General features: G+C 47.8%; 1 protein-coding gene across 1 annotated transcript; it reads right to left on the bottom strand.

Annotated features, from left to right (window-relative positions):
• Positions 1–2,354: 2,354 nt before the first annotated feature.
• LOC140715932 (ras-like GTP-binding protein RHO) lies at positions 2,355–3,506 on the bottom strand. The gene has a single exon (XM_073028494.1). The coding sequence runs from the start codon at positions 3,013–3,015 to the stop codon at positions 2,425–2,427; it is 591 nt and encodes a 196-aa protein (XP_072884595.1). The 5' UTR covers positions 3,016–3,506; the 3' UTR covers positions 2,355–2,424.
• Between the last annotated feature and the right edge of the window lie 10,549 nt (positions 3,507–14,055).

The following is a 14,055-nucleotide window of genomic DNA, read 5'->3' as shown; positions in this document are numbered from 1 at the left end:
GGCAAATAGTGTGTAGTTCTGATCACCTCCCCCCCCCCCCCCCCCGGAGCATAGAGAGTGAGGGGAGATTTAATAGAGGTGTTCAGAATTATGAGGGGTTAATGCAAGCAGGCTTTTTTTCTTCCTGAGGTTGGGTGACACTAGAACCAAAGGTCATAGGTTAAGGGTGAAAGGTGAAATATTTAAGGGGAACTTCTTCACTCAGGGGATATCGTGAGTAACAAGCTGTCTGGGGAAGGTTTGATTCCAACATTTAAGAGAAGTTTGGGCGTCCAGGGGCATGACGGATATAGAGAGCTGTGGGTCGATGACACTAGGCCGAGTAACAGTTCAGCAGAGACTAGATGGGCCGAAGGGCCTGTTTCTGTGCCGTAGTCCTCTGACTTTATTTACAGCACGACCACAGTCTGCCTAGGCTAGAAAACCCTGCTTAATCTTCATTCACACCCATCTTCCCTCTTGCCTCTGCAAGCTCCTCACCCCGGGGGCATGAGGCCCGCTCTGTTGCTCAGTGATCCTGTAGGTGAATTGAGTTAAGGCCCCGCAACCTGGAGATCTTACACTGCGATGGCCTGGATTTATACTTCGTCTGCTGGCTTTTTATCACCTACTGGCAGAGGCAGACACATTAGGGGCATTTAAGAAACTCTTCGAGGAGCACATGGGTGATAGATAAACTGAGGGCTGCGGAGGAGGGAAGGGTTAGATTGATCTTGGCGTAGGTTAAACAGCCGTCACATTGTGGACCGAAGGGCCTGTACTGTGCTGTTACGCTCTGTGTTCTCCCACAATGCACCAAGGGGAATGAAATCTAATTTCATAAAAACAATAGTTTGGCACTCTTCGCTGGCAGGGTAGTGTAGCAGTTAGCACATCGCCAGTAGCCGGGGTTCAATACTGTATATCGGTGAGACCCGACGTAGATTGGGAGACCGCTTCGCCGAGCATCTACGCTCCGTCTGCCAGAACAAGCGGGATCTCCCGGTGGCCACCCATTTTAATTCCACTTCCCATTCCCATCCTGATATGTCCATCCATGGCCTCGTCCACTGCCGGGATGAGGCCACGCTTATGTTCGAGGAACAACACCTTACATGGTTTGGCTGCCTCCAAGCTGATGGCATGAACGTTGATTTCTCAAACTTCCAGTATTGCCTCCATCCCTCCTTCACCATTTCCCATCCCCTTGTCCACCCATTGCCTCCATTTGCTTCTCCTTCCCCCCTCCTTTCGTCCAAGGCCCTTCATCTCTTTCACCAATCAACTTCCTAGCTCTTTGCTTCATCCCTCCCCCCCTTTGTTTCTTTCTCCCCTCACCCACCTTTCAAATCTATTCCTCAGCTTTTTTTCCCTCAGGTCTTGCAATAGGGTTTTGGCCCAAAACGTCGACTGTACTTTTTTTCCACAGATGCTGCCTGGCCTGCTGAGTTCCTCCAGCATTTTGAGTGTGTTACTGAGGTTCAATTCCCACTGCTAGTTAATTGAGTCTACACGGGTGTAACTGGGCAGCATGGGGGCTTGTTGGACCAGTTACCGTGCCATAGCTCCAAATTAAAAATAAATTAAATTTATAATTAAATATAGTTTGTGGTGGCTACGATCCCAATGTCAGAACTTCCCCACACCCTTTATAGCCACAAGGAAAAGTGCATGACAAATCAGTGTTAAATAAATTTTCCATCTTTCATATTTCAGCCAATAAATATCAAAAGACGAGGAAATTATTAAATTACAGGAGTATAGCCCTTTACTACGGTCTGTAAAGAAAATGTAGCCATTCTGTACACAAAATAATGTCTATCAGTAGAACCAAAGCAGTCATCTGCTACAACACAAAATACTTCCACTTGTTAACAGAGGTAAGATTTTTTTAAACCAGTTTGAACATTTTCTAATAATATATTAATAATATAAAGGAAAATAATGCATTTATCTCATCTCAGGTGTCCTGTGCTTTAAGAATCAGGTGAGTAATTTTTTAAAAGTGCCGTTTGCTCTAGAAGAAACAAGGCAGCCATAATGTGCACGGCAAGATCCCACGGGAAAAAAAAATCAGATAATCCGTTTTACTTTCAAGTGAAGTTGGCGGGGCGGGGGTGAAACATTGTTCAGAAGAGAGGATTTACTCCCCACAGCAGCAGGGAATGCTCCCCGCACAGGATCCAGCTCTGCTTGACCGACCCACCCGGGAGAGGGAGGGGTCCCTCAGTGCATCCTCATGAGGATGTCGAACTTCAGTCTCTCCAGTCATTCTGAGGCAAAAGTGCTGCCTAACAGCATCTTCTTTATCGTCAAACTGAGATGCAGTCTCTCCCTTCTCTCTCTCTCTCCCCCCCCCCCAGTTAATACCCCCTCCCCTCTCCCCATTGCTTCCTCGGACGGGTTAAGATTTGCGCCCTCTTGCCCTGCTGGGCAGCGTCCGGCCTACATCACTGCGCAGGAACAGCTGAAGCACCCGGGCTCCGCTTCCTTCAGCGTGGCCCGGGTGGCCGTCTCGAACACCTCCCAGACGCCCTCCTTGGTCTTGGCCGAGCACTCCAGGTAGGCGGAGGCGCCGATCTTCTCGGCCACGGCGCGGCCCTCCTCCCAGCGCACCGGCTCCTTCTTGCTGCGGGCCAGCTCCCGCCGGGTCCGCTCGTCGGCGCGCAGGTCCTTCTTGTTGCCCACCAGCACCACGGGCACGCCGGGGCAGAAGTGCCGGACCTCGGGCACCCACTTCTCCGGGATGTTCCACAGCGAGTCGGGGCTGCCGACTGAGAAGCAGAGCAGGATGACGTGGGTGTCGGGGTAGGAGAGGGGTCGCAGGCGGTCGTAGTCCTCCTGGCCCGCCGTGTCCCACAGCGCCAGCTCCACCTGCCTCTCGTCCACCACGATGTCCGCCACGTAGGTGTCAAAGACGGTGGGGATGTAACCCTCGGGGAACTCGTCCCGGCTCAGGACGAACAGCAGGCTGGTCTTACCGCAGCCCCCGTCTCCCACCACCACCAGCTTCTTCCTCAGGCTCATGGCTGACATGAAAACACCGCTTCCGAAGTACCGAGGGTCCGATCTGCCCACGGGGCGGGGGAATCGTTGGGTCAGTTAGGCGACTCCGTGTGCGGGAGCAGGACCATTTTCTGGGCGGGCAATCTCCCGAGTATCACAAGGTGCGACTGCCTGCGTTTTATGGGCTCGGCTGGAACGCTGACCTCCCAATCCGGTTCTACTGGTTGTGGGACGGAGCCAAAAACACTTGAAACAAAAGGAGAAATGAGTAACCAGGGGAAAATGAAATGTGGAGTGGGCTGTAATCTAATCTTGTGTAAACAGCCTCTCTTCTTAGGTAATTTAGCAGAGGTAATGGTTGATCTCATCATTAATTGCGGAGCGGAAGGTAAAACAAAAAATCCGTTTCTGTGTTTAGTTGTGCTGGAACGAATTGAGGTATGAAGTTCGTCAGGTCACGTTCACCGGCAAGTGCTCGATCTGAGACTAGGATTAGGGGACATAGCCTCGAGATTCGGGGGAGTAGATTTAGGACGGAGACGAGGAGGAACTGCTTTTTCCCAAACTGTGGAATTCTCTGCTCAGTAAATATATTTAAGACGAGGTTGGATAGGTTTTTGCATAGTAGGGGGATCAAGGTTTATGGGGAAAAGGCGGGTCGGCGGAGATGAGTCCATGGCCAGATCAGCCATGATCTTATTGAATGGTGGAGCAGGCTCTAGGGGCCAGATGTCATGGAGCAACTTTGAACTCCAGCAATGAACCGTCCACCGGGGGGGGGGGGAGCTCAGCAGGGCAGGTGGTATCTGTGTGTGGGGTGGGGTGAGGGTCAGGAATTAGGCGCGTTTCAGAACTCCCAATTCATCCGACAATTGCTTTCCCCTTCGCCCGCCGAGTTCCGCCAGAAGACGGTGTGTTGCTCCAGATTCCGGCATCTGCAGCCTTTTGTTCCTCCTGAACTTTGATCTGTGACTCAACAGGGCGAGTTTAATTGTTGCCAGGCGTTCTGAGATTGCTGGGTTCTTAAAAGAGCCTGGCATCTGATTTACATATTTTGGCCTTTAATTCTCTTATAGCTAGGAGGACGCTTTTGTTTAAATGGAAAAACCGTTCTTCCTCCTACTCATGCTCAATGATTATGTGTCGTTATGTCATGTTTAGATTTAGAGAAGATTGATTGTTCAATTTCTGAATCTCGTCAAGACTTTCAAACATTGTGAGGACCTTTTCTGAATTATTTTCAAAACCAATTCGTTATTTAAGCTCCGATGTTGGCTATTATTAATTTTTATTATATAAGAAGGTATTTTACCTTTTTTCCTCCTTAATGAACAGCTTCGGTCTTGGTAGGGGTTAGACTCTTCTTTTGTAATAAATTAGTATAGTTTAATATAACTATTGATTAACTTGTATGAATACGAGGTAATGTAATTGTTATTATGAACAGATATAATGTAACATAGTTTTGTTTATCTTTTCTGACCTTTTATATATACTTTCTTGTACTCTGTATTCTATGCAGAAACTAATAAAAATATTGGAAAAGAAAATTTCAAAATCCCGAGTTTATAATCGGGTCCTCTGCTTTACAGTACACAAATGAGAGAAAATCTGCAGATGCTGGAAATCCGAGCAGTACATTTTGTGTCCTGCTCTGCTTTACGGTGATGGGTTTGGGTTAATTTTCCGGGCAGTCCCAGTCTGAATGGGAAACACCAGAAATTCTGCAGATGCTGGAAATCCAAAATAACAGGCGCAAAATGCTGGAGGGACTGGCGAAGGGTCTTGGCCCTAAGTGTTGACTGTTTATTCATTTCTGTAGATGTTGCCTGACCTGCTGAGTTGCTCCAGCATTTTGTGTGTGATGCCAGTCTGAGTGGAGATCAGTTTGCCCCAGTGTGGACCAGGTTATCGGCTCAGCCACTTTACAGGTCCTCTTAACACGCGCAAAATGCTGGAGGAACTCGGCGGGTTAGGCAGTACTGATGGGGGGGTGGGGGAGAATAAAAAGCAGTTGTTTCAGGCCAAGATCCCTCTTCAAGACTGATTTCCTTATTTTTAATCCCCTCCAGAGATGCCGCCTGATGGGCTGAGTTCCCTCGGCATTTAGTGTGTGCTACTCTGATTTTCCAGCGTCTGCAGAATCCCACGTGTCTGTGGGATTTCTTCAGCCTGTCCTTCGGGATGGAGGGCGGCCACCTTCCACTCGAGTTCTGGGGCTCTGAGGTGACTGCCGAGGCTCATTGTGAGCCAGACGTACCAGCAATGGTGTGACCGTCGTGACAGATGGGTGGGTAGTTCACGAGCGGGTGTATTCCTGTTTGGACACTGGGCTTCCACGTGCCGGCTGTCCTTGAGAGCAGATGTGATAACTGTTGACGATCTCGGACCTGGCGGAGAGAGCTTCAGTCCTAAGTTCACAAGCTCATTTTCCATGACAGCAACTTGCCCGGTGACCTCAGAAATGCTCTGGTGATAAGAAGACAACACAGATTACGGTCACCACGTGGGAGAGTCGAGATTCAAATTATTTATCACGTGTGCATCGAAACTTGGAGTAAACTGCGTCCTTTGCGTAAACAGCCTAAGGATGTGCTGGGGGCAGCCCGCAAGTGCCACCGCACAGTCCCATACCGACTTAGCACGCCCACCATGTTCAGCAGAGAAACCTTCCATCCTTGGCTAGAGTTATCCTCCTCCCAGTGGCTGAAGTGGTGCTCCCGATGTCTGACCCGATAGAGTGAGTCTTCATACACCCACGCGCAGCCTTTTTAAAACTTTCTTCGGGGCTCTTTGGCTTGCCAGGTGGAATTCTGCATCTTACCGCTGCTCGTAATGGGTGCAGGTTGTGGTGTGGAGCATTGAGCCCCAGTGTGCCCGATCGGATGTGTGGGAATTCCTGGCCCTTGGGTGCTCCCAATTGGGAACCAACGGGCCCCTCAGGAGCATGCAGAAGCCCAATGCGTGTGTTCCAAACGGTGTACCTGCCTACCCTGCCATAGAATATAAACAATCTACAGCACATTACAGTCCCTTCGGCCCATAATGTTGTGCTGACCTTGTAACTACTCTAGAAACTACCTAGAATTACCCTACCCCATAGCCCTCTATTTTTTCCAAGCTCTATGCACCTACCTAAGAGTCTCTTAAAAGACCCTATTGTATCCGGCTCCACCACCGTCGCTGGCAGTGCATTCCACACACCCGCCATTCTTTGTGTGAAAAACTTACCCCTGACATCCCCTCGGTACCTACTTCCAAGCATCTTAAAACTGTGCCCCCTCGTGTTGGCCATTTCAGCCCTGGGAAAAAGCCTCTGGCATTCCACATGATCTCATCACCTTGTACGCCTCGATCAGGTCACCTCTCATCCTCCGTCGTTCCAAGGATTGCCTAGGAAGAAGAAAATAAGGCAACAAGGATTGCTGTCTAACCTACCAATCATTCACCAGTGTTGAGAGTATTCGTCCCTGGCTTGTTTTGGGTTCTAGCCCGTCCAGAGATGTCCGTTTGTTCTTTACTGTCCTTTTCCATACCTGGGAAAAATATACACTCAGGACAACAAATAACCTTCTTTGGGTCTTTAATTCCTTTTACCTGTTTCAGAGGTTTTAATGCAGAAAGATGGTATGAAAATAAAAACCACAGAATGAACTTTAAAAAAGACACAGTTCCTGCTGTTACAATCTCAGCTTAATTTCGGTCCACATACTCGTGTATTAACTAGGTACGTATGCAGTATGAAAATAAATAAAACAAACTGTACAGAAGCAATACAGTAGTGGCAATTCTAAAAATAATTATAAACAGCATTAGAATCCCACCAATTCTGTACCTTATACACAACATGAAAAATATAAATAAATACATCTCAGTTTAACTAAGAGGTAAACATTGGCAGAGAAGTGCTTAACATCCAAACACATACAGCCTAGACCCTGAAATGAATTCTCCTCGCTCAAACTATGAAGCCAATGAGGAACTTTGCCAGATCATGCTCTCCAGCGCTGATAATTTACTCGCGAAAATCTTTCCTCACCATGCGTCCTGCAATCCTAGCGCTCGATGTTCATTTTAGGTCATGTTCGCTCTTCTTTCCACTCTGCACATGCATAATGGCATCACGTTTTCACTTAAAGGCACAGGCAGCCATTTTAGGGTGAGAATACATAAGTGCACTTTAACAATACAAAAAAGTACTCAATGGTGTATTCAGTCTTGACGAAGGGTCTCGGCCTGAAAGGTCAACTGTACTTCTTCCTATAGATGCTGCCTGGCCTGCTGCGTTCCACCAGCATTTTGTGTGTGTTATTCAATGGTGACCTGGTTACACATAGTTAGACTAAGAATCATAATCAAAGTAAATTTAGTATCAAAGTACATATATGTCACCATATACAACCTGGAGATTCATTTTCTTGCGGGCATACTCAATAAATCCGAAATAGAATTATAACCATAATAGAATTGATGAAATTCACTGAATTGTCACTGACGTGCGTTGTGAAATCTATTGATTTGTGGCAGTACACTGTTTCAATAGAAATAAATACATAGTGCAGAAGATGAATAGTGGGGTAATGTTCATGGACTGTTTAGAACTCTGATGGCAGAGGGGAAGAAGCTGTTCCTAAAACATTGAGTGTGGGTCTTCAGGCTCCTGTACCTCCTCCCTGATAGTAGTAATGAGAAGAGGGCATGTCTATTAGATATAAAGTTCAAAGTATTGGTAATAAGGAGAATTAGGCCATTGCGACTATTCAATTATGGCTGATCAATTATTCACTTAAGACTTATTCAATTTTTGATTGATTGATGTACAGTGAGGAATAGGCCCTTTTGCCTCTCTAGCGACATCACCAAGAAATCCCCCTATTTAATCCGAGCCTAATTTACAAGATCGATTGCCCCACCAACTGGTACGCCTTTGGACTGTGGGAGGAACCCGGAGCACCCAGAGGAAACCCACGCGGTCACGGGGAGAACGTACAGGCAGCAGCGGGAATTGAACCCGGGAATTGTAAACCCCTGTGCTAACCACTACACTACCGTCCTGCCCCATCCAGCTGAAGAAACTCTTAACAGTCGACCAAGTTGCTTGGTTTGGAGAGACATAGAGCTCAGTGTACATTGTAAAAGTAGTCCTGCTGAAATGTTTTTGCCCAAAACACTGATCGTACTGAGTTCCTCCGGCATTTTGTGTGTGTTGCTCGGATTTCTAGCATCTACTTTACTTACTTTATTGTCACCAGACAATTGATACTAGAGTGTACAATCATCACAGTGATATTTGTTGCTAAGCTTTGCGCTCCCTGAAGTACAAATCAAAGTAAATATAATAAAAATTTTAATTATAAATCATAGTTAGAAAAGGCAAAGTAAGATAGTGCAAGTCAGCTCTGCATATTTGGAAGGTATGGCCCAGATCCGGGTCAGGATCTGTTCAGCAGTCTTATCACAGTTGGAAAGAAGCTGTTCCCAAATCTGGCCATACGAATCTTCAAGCTCCTGAACCTTCTCCCGGAGGGAAGAGGGACAAAAGGTGTGTTGGCTGGCTGGGTTGTGTCCTTGATTATCCTGGCAGCACTGTTCTGACAGTGTGTGGTGTAAAGTGAGTCCAACATTGGTTTGTGTGATGTGCTGGGCTGGGTTCACGATCTTCTGCAGCTTCTTCCGGTCTTGGACAGGACAACTTCCATACCAGGCTGTGATGCACCGGGAGCACCTTCCACCGGGAAGTCCTTCCAGGTGAGGCAACACTTCACTTGTGAGTTTGTTGGGGTAATCTATTGCATCCGGTGCACCCTAGAAGAATGCTTTCTATGGTCCATTTATAAAAATTAGGGAGGGTTTTAGGGGACAGGCCAAATTTCTGCAGGTTTTCTTTTGATTGTGAAAGCAGATTTCGTTCCTTGAAAGACAATAGTGAACACTGGAATTTTAGAACAATCTGCTGGTTTCTCAGTTACCATTATGGTAATTTGTATTTTTTTTCACATTATTTAATGACGTGAGTTTTAATTTCCTTGGGACTGTTGTGGGATTTGAACTCTTACTTCTGGACCAATGTGTAGAACTCTGAATGCTAGAGCTGTATTGAACCCTGATGCCTGAGACGAATGGACAACCAGCCTGAGTGAGGAGGGGTACTTTTCTGATAGCCTGTGTGCACACAGGTGAATTACGAGCAGCACGGCATCATAGTGTTCCTCAGCAGTCAGTAGTGGGACCGCTACTTTTCACATTGTTTGTCAATGATTTGGATAATGGAATTGATGGCTTTGTGGCAAAATTTGTGGATGATATTGTCACATACACACAACCCTGTAAGAGTATCAGCAACAATAGAACACACCTGGAGTCTCATTTTGCTGTTAACAAAACACTACTTTATAGTAACTACGTAATATAGTAACTTAAACCAGGTAATACAAGAGTTAACAGTGTTATGCATATATAGGTGTGAATAACGTTCCCAAACTTCTTCAGGCTCAGGTGGTAAGTGATACAGCCTTACGATGGTAGATAAGAAAAGTTCAGTTCAGATACGCAGGTTAATTAATGCGAGATGTTTGTATTCCAAAGTCGAATGTTGTGAAAAGGCATTTACGTTGATATTCCACAGGTTCCACGACAGCAATACAGAATAACAATAGCAGTAGGTTTTATCTCCGAAATTGTTCCACTCCACACACAAAATATCTCCGACGGTGATCTTCAACGAATATCCTTTCAACACAAATGGTACCACACCCGAATTCAGCTACGGGATATCTCAGAGTGGTGGCCACAGGATACTCAAACAGAATTCATGTGTGGATTATCACCAACAGTACCTTATCACAAAGGGGGACCAGCACCTAGGCAAGGGTTGACACACCGGTAGATTCCACAAGGTTACCCCAATCACACTCAACGTGATAGCCACTCATCCAGTTCCACGACATATGAAATAACTCAAACAGTGATTTGCCACAGTGGTGCCTTTTTCAGTGAAATACCACACCCAGATAAAGGGTAACACACATGTGGTATTCACAAAGGTTTTCCCCTCACCAGAGAACCCACTCCTGTCGATTAACTAAGTGACAATCACACTTTCGTACCCGAATGGAAACAAACTCACCCTCAGGGGCTACTCAGAAAAGGGAGTCCAAACATTGAACTCTTTGTCACTAGGTTTCTTCTGTTTCAGACCTTCCTCTCCTCTCTTCTCTTCTCTGTAAACCTTTTCCAGTTGCAGAAAACTTGTGAGAGTCATTTATCAATACTCTGGATCAATCTCAACTCACCCCTTTTGGGCTACTGAAAGTTTAAACCAGCGACCCACTCACTGGTGTCTTCCATTGACCAAATCCATCTTGACTCTAAGCTCTGTGTGTCCTTGAATATTCAAAACAAGCCACAGGAAAAATGTAAACAGTCATTGTCCATCAAATAACTTCTCCCCCCCTCCGCCCTCACTTCCCCCTTCTCTCTCCCCCCCCCTCTCCACCCCTCTCTCCCTCCTCCCACCCCCTCTCTCCCACCCCCTCTTTCCTCCCTCTCTTTCCTCCCTCTCTCCCCCTCCCCTCTCCACCCCTCTCTCCCCCCTCCCACCCCCTCTCTCTCCCCCCTCCACCCCTCTCCACCCCTCTCTCCCCCTCTCTACTCCCCTCCCACCCCCTCTCTCTCCCCCCTCCACCCCCCTTTCCTCCCTCTCTCCCTCTCTCCCCCACCCTCACTTCCCGCTTCTCTCTCCCCCCCACCCCTCTCTACCCCCCTCCCACCCCCTCTCTCCCACCCCCTCTCTCCCACCCCCTCTCTCCCACCCCCCTCTCTCCTACCCCCTCTTTCCTCCCACCCCCTCTCTCCCACCCCCTCTCTCTTCCCTCTCTCCCTCTCTCTCCCTCCCTCCCCCCCCCCCCCCCCCCCCCAAACTGTGTCCAAAAGTCAGTCTCATTCTCCTGGCGTGTTAAACTGACAATCCACAGATTAAATAAACCCTGGGGGTACATAACAATATGAAGGTAGGTGGAGGTAGTGCTGAGGAAGCAATGTGATTGCAGCAGGACTTAGACAAATTGGAAGAATCGGCAAAAAGTTGGCAAATGGAATACAGTGGCAACACAAGTGAATCTGCAGATGCTGGAAATAAATAAAAACACAAAATGCTGGCAGGACTCAGCAGGCCAGACAGCATCTACGGGAGGAGGTAGTGACGACGTTTCGGGCCAAAACCCTTCATCAGGAGTGAAGTAACATGGGATGGTCAAGGGGGGATAAGAAGTGGGGGGGGAGGGATAAAGTAGAGAGGTATGAAGTGATAGGTTGGAGGGAAATGGGCTGGGGGAAGGTGGAGAATTATGGGAAATAAAAGAGAAAGAAAGGTAGGGCTGGGGGGAGATTATAGTGAGGGGGGAAAGAGAACCAGACAAATAATAGATAGGGATGGGGGTGAGGGGGGCAGGGGTATCAACAGAGGTCTGTGAGTTGGATGTTCATACCGGCAGGTAGGAGGCTACCCAGGCGGGAGATAAGGTATTGCTCCATCGACCTGCATGTGGCCTCATCTTGACGGTAGAGGAGGCCATGGACAGACATGTCAGAGTGGGAGTGGTCTGTGGAATTGAAGTGTGTGGCCACAGGGAGATCCCGCCACTGCTGGAGGACCGAGTGCCGGTGTTTGGCGAAACAGTCTCCCAGTCTGCGGCGGGTCTCCCCAATGTATAAATGGCCACATCGGGAGCACCGGATACAGTATATCACCCCAGTTGACTCGCAGGTGAAGTGGTGCCTCACCTGAAAGGACTGTCGGGGGCCTGGGATGGTGGTGAGGGAAGAAGTGCCTCACCTGAAAGGACTGTCTGGAATACAGTGTTGGGAAATATATGATAATGCATTTTGGTAAAAGGGCCAATAGTACTGTCTGTTATCTAAATGGGGAGAAGGTTCAAAGATCAGTGGTGCAAAAGAATTTGGGAGTCCTCATGCAATACTCCCAGAAGGTTAATTTACAGGTTGACTCTGTGGTAAAGAAGACAAATGCAATGTTGTCATTTATTTCAAGGGGAGTAGAATATAAAAGCAAGGAGATAATGCTGAGGCTTTTAAAGACACTAGTGAGGCTGCACTTAGAGTATTGTCAACAGTTTTGGGTCCCTTATCTCAGAAAGGATGTGTTGCCATTGGAGAGAGTCCGGAGGAGGTTCACGAGGACGATTCTGGGAATGAAGGGGTTAACATATGAGGAGCATTTGGCAAGTTTGGGCCTGTACTCACTGGAATTTAGAAGAATGCAGGGGAATCTCATTGAAACCTACCACATGTTGAAAGGACTAGATAGGGTGGATGTGGAGAGGATGTTTCCTCTGGTGGAGGTATCCAGAACTGGAGGGCACAGCCTCAAAATTGAGGGGTGACCTTTTAGAACAGAGGTAAGGAGTCCCTCCCAGACTTGACAGGAAGCTCAGAGACCTCGGCCTGCACCATTTGTATGGCTGGATCCTAGACTTCCAATCGGATTGGCGGCAGGTGGTAAGGATGGGCTCCCTCACCTCTGCCCCTCAACATGGGTGCCCCCTAGGGTTGTGTACTGAGTCCCCTCCTCTACTCCCTTTACACTCACGACTGTACTGTCACATTCGGCTCCAATCTGCTGATCAAATTTGCAGATAACACAAATTTGATCGGCCTTATTTCTAACAGTAATGAGACAGCCTACAGAGGAGCCTGACACAGTGATGCCAGGGTAACAACCTCTCCCTCAATGTCCAAGAAACAAAAGAGCTGATTTGTGGATTACAGGAGGAACAGAGACGGGCTCGGCCCGATCACCATCGATGGGTCTGCGACTGAGAGGGTGAGTAATTTGAAGTTCCTCGGCATACGCATCACCGATGATCTCACACTGGCTGGGTGGCAAAACAACAGCGTCTCTTCCATCTTGTGCAAATGAAGAAGTTCGGCATTGGCCCCCAGATCCTCAAGACCTTCTACAGGGGCACCATTGAGAGCATCCTGACTGGCTGTATCACCGCCCGGTACGGGATCTGCACCAACCTCGATCGCTGAGCCCTGCGGAGAGTGGTACAGATAGCCCAGCACATCTGTGGACGTGAACTTCCCTCCACTGAGGGCACTTGCGGCAGCAGGGGCATAAAGAAGGCCTGGAAGATCATCGGGGGGTCACCAGTCACCCCAGCCACAAACTGCTTCAGCTGCTTTAGTCGGGCAAACCATAGCACAGCGTTTAAGCCAGGACCAACAGGCTAAGGGACAGCTTCTTTCAATTAGCCATTAGACTTATAAATTCACACGTCTGTACATTGCGACAGAGTCACAACACAAAGATTTTTACTCCCTCACGTTATGGGAAGGATGTGAAATTTAAATAAATTCTGATTTATTTTTTTTAGCCAGGGAGTAATAAATCGGTAGAATGTTCTGCCGCAGACTGTGGAGGAGGCCAAGTCTGTGGGTATATTTAAGGTGGAAGATGATAATTTCTTGATTAACATCAAAGGATATGGCAAGAAGGCAGGCGTATGGGGTTGAGTGGGATCCGGGATCAGCCATGATCGAATGTGGAACAGATGTGATGGATTGAATGGCCCAACGCTTTACAGTACCAGCGACCCGGGTTCAATTCCCACTGCTGCCTGTGAGGAGTTTGTACGTTCTCCCCGTGATCATGTGAGTTTCCTCCGGGTGCTTCGGTTTTCTCCCACAGTCCAAAGCTGTACTGGTTGGTCATTGTAAATTTTTAATTAAATGGGGCGACTGCTTGGGCTGCGCGGCTCGTAAAATAAGAAACAACATGAATGCCTATGTGCCCTCTTCCCACTACCACCATTGAGGAGGAGGTACAGAAGCCTTGGGGTCCCACATCACCAGGTTCAGGAACGGATATTCACAAGACAAAGGAGCAGAAGTAGGCCATTCGGCCCATCGAGTCTGCTCCGCCACTCCACCATGAGCTAAACTATTCTCCCATCTAGGTCCAATTTCCGGCTTTTTCCCCATATCCCTTGATACCCTGACTAATTAGATACCTATCAATCTCCTCCTTAAACACCCTCAATGATTGGG

The sequence above is a fragment of the Hemitrygon akajei genome, chromosome 24, assembly GCF_048418815.1.
Source record: "Hemitrygon akajei chromosome 24, sHemAka1.3, whole genome shotgun sequence".
Taxonomy (NCBI): Eukaryota; Metazoa; Chordata; class Chondrichthyes; order Myliobatiformes; family Dasyatidae; genus Hemitrygon; species Hemitrygon akajei.
This window is presented reverse-complemented; position numbering and strand designations above follow the sequence as displayed.

What these genes read in the sequence shown, in the direction of transcription:
- LOC140715932 (XM_073028494.1), bottom strand. Translation starts at nt 3,015, where the DNA reads ATGTCAGCCATGAGCCTGAGGAAGAAGCTGGTGGTGGTGGGAGACGGG.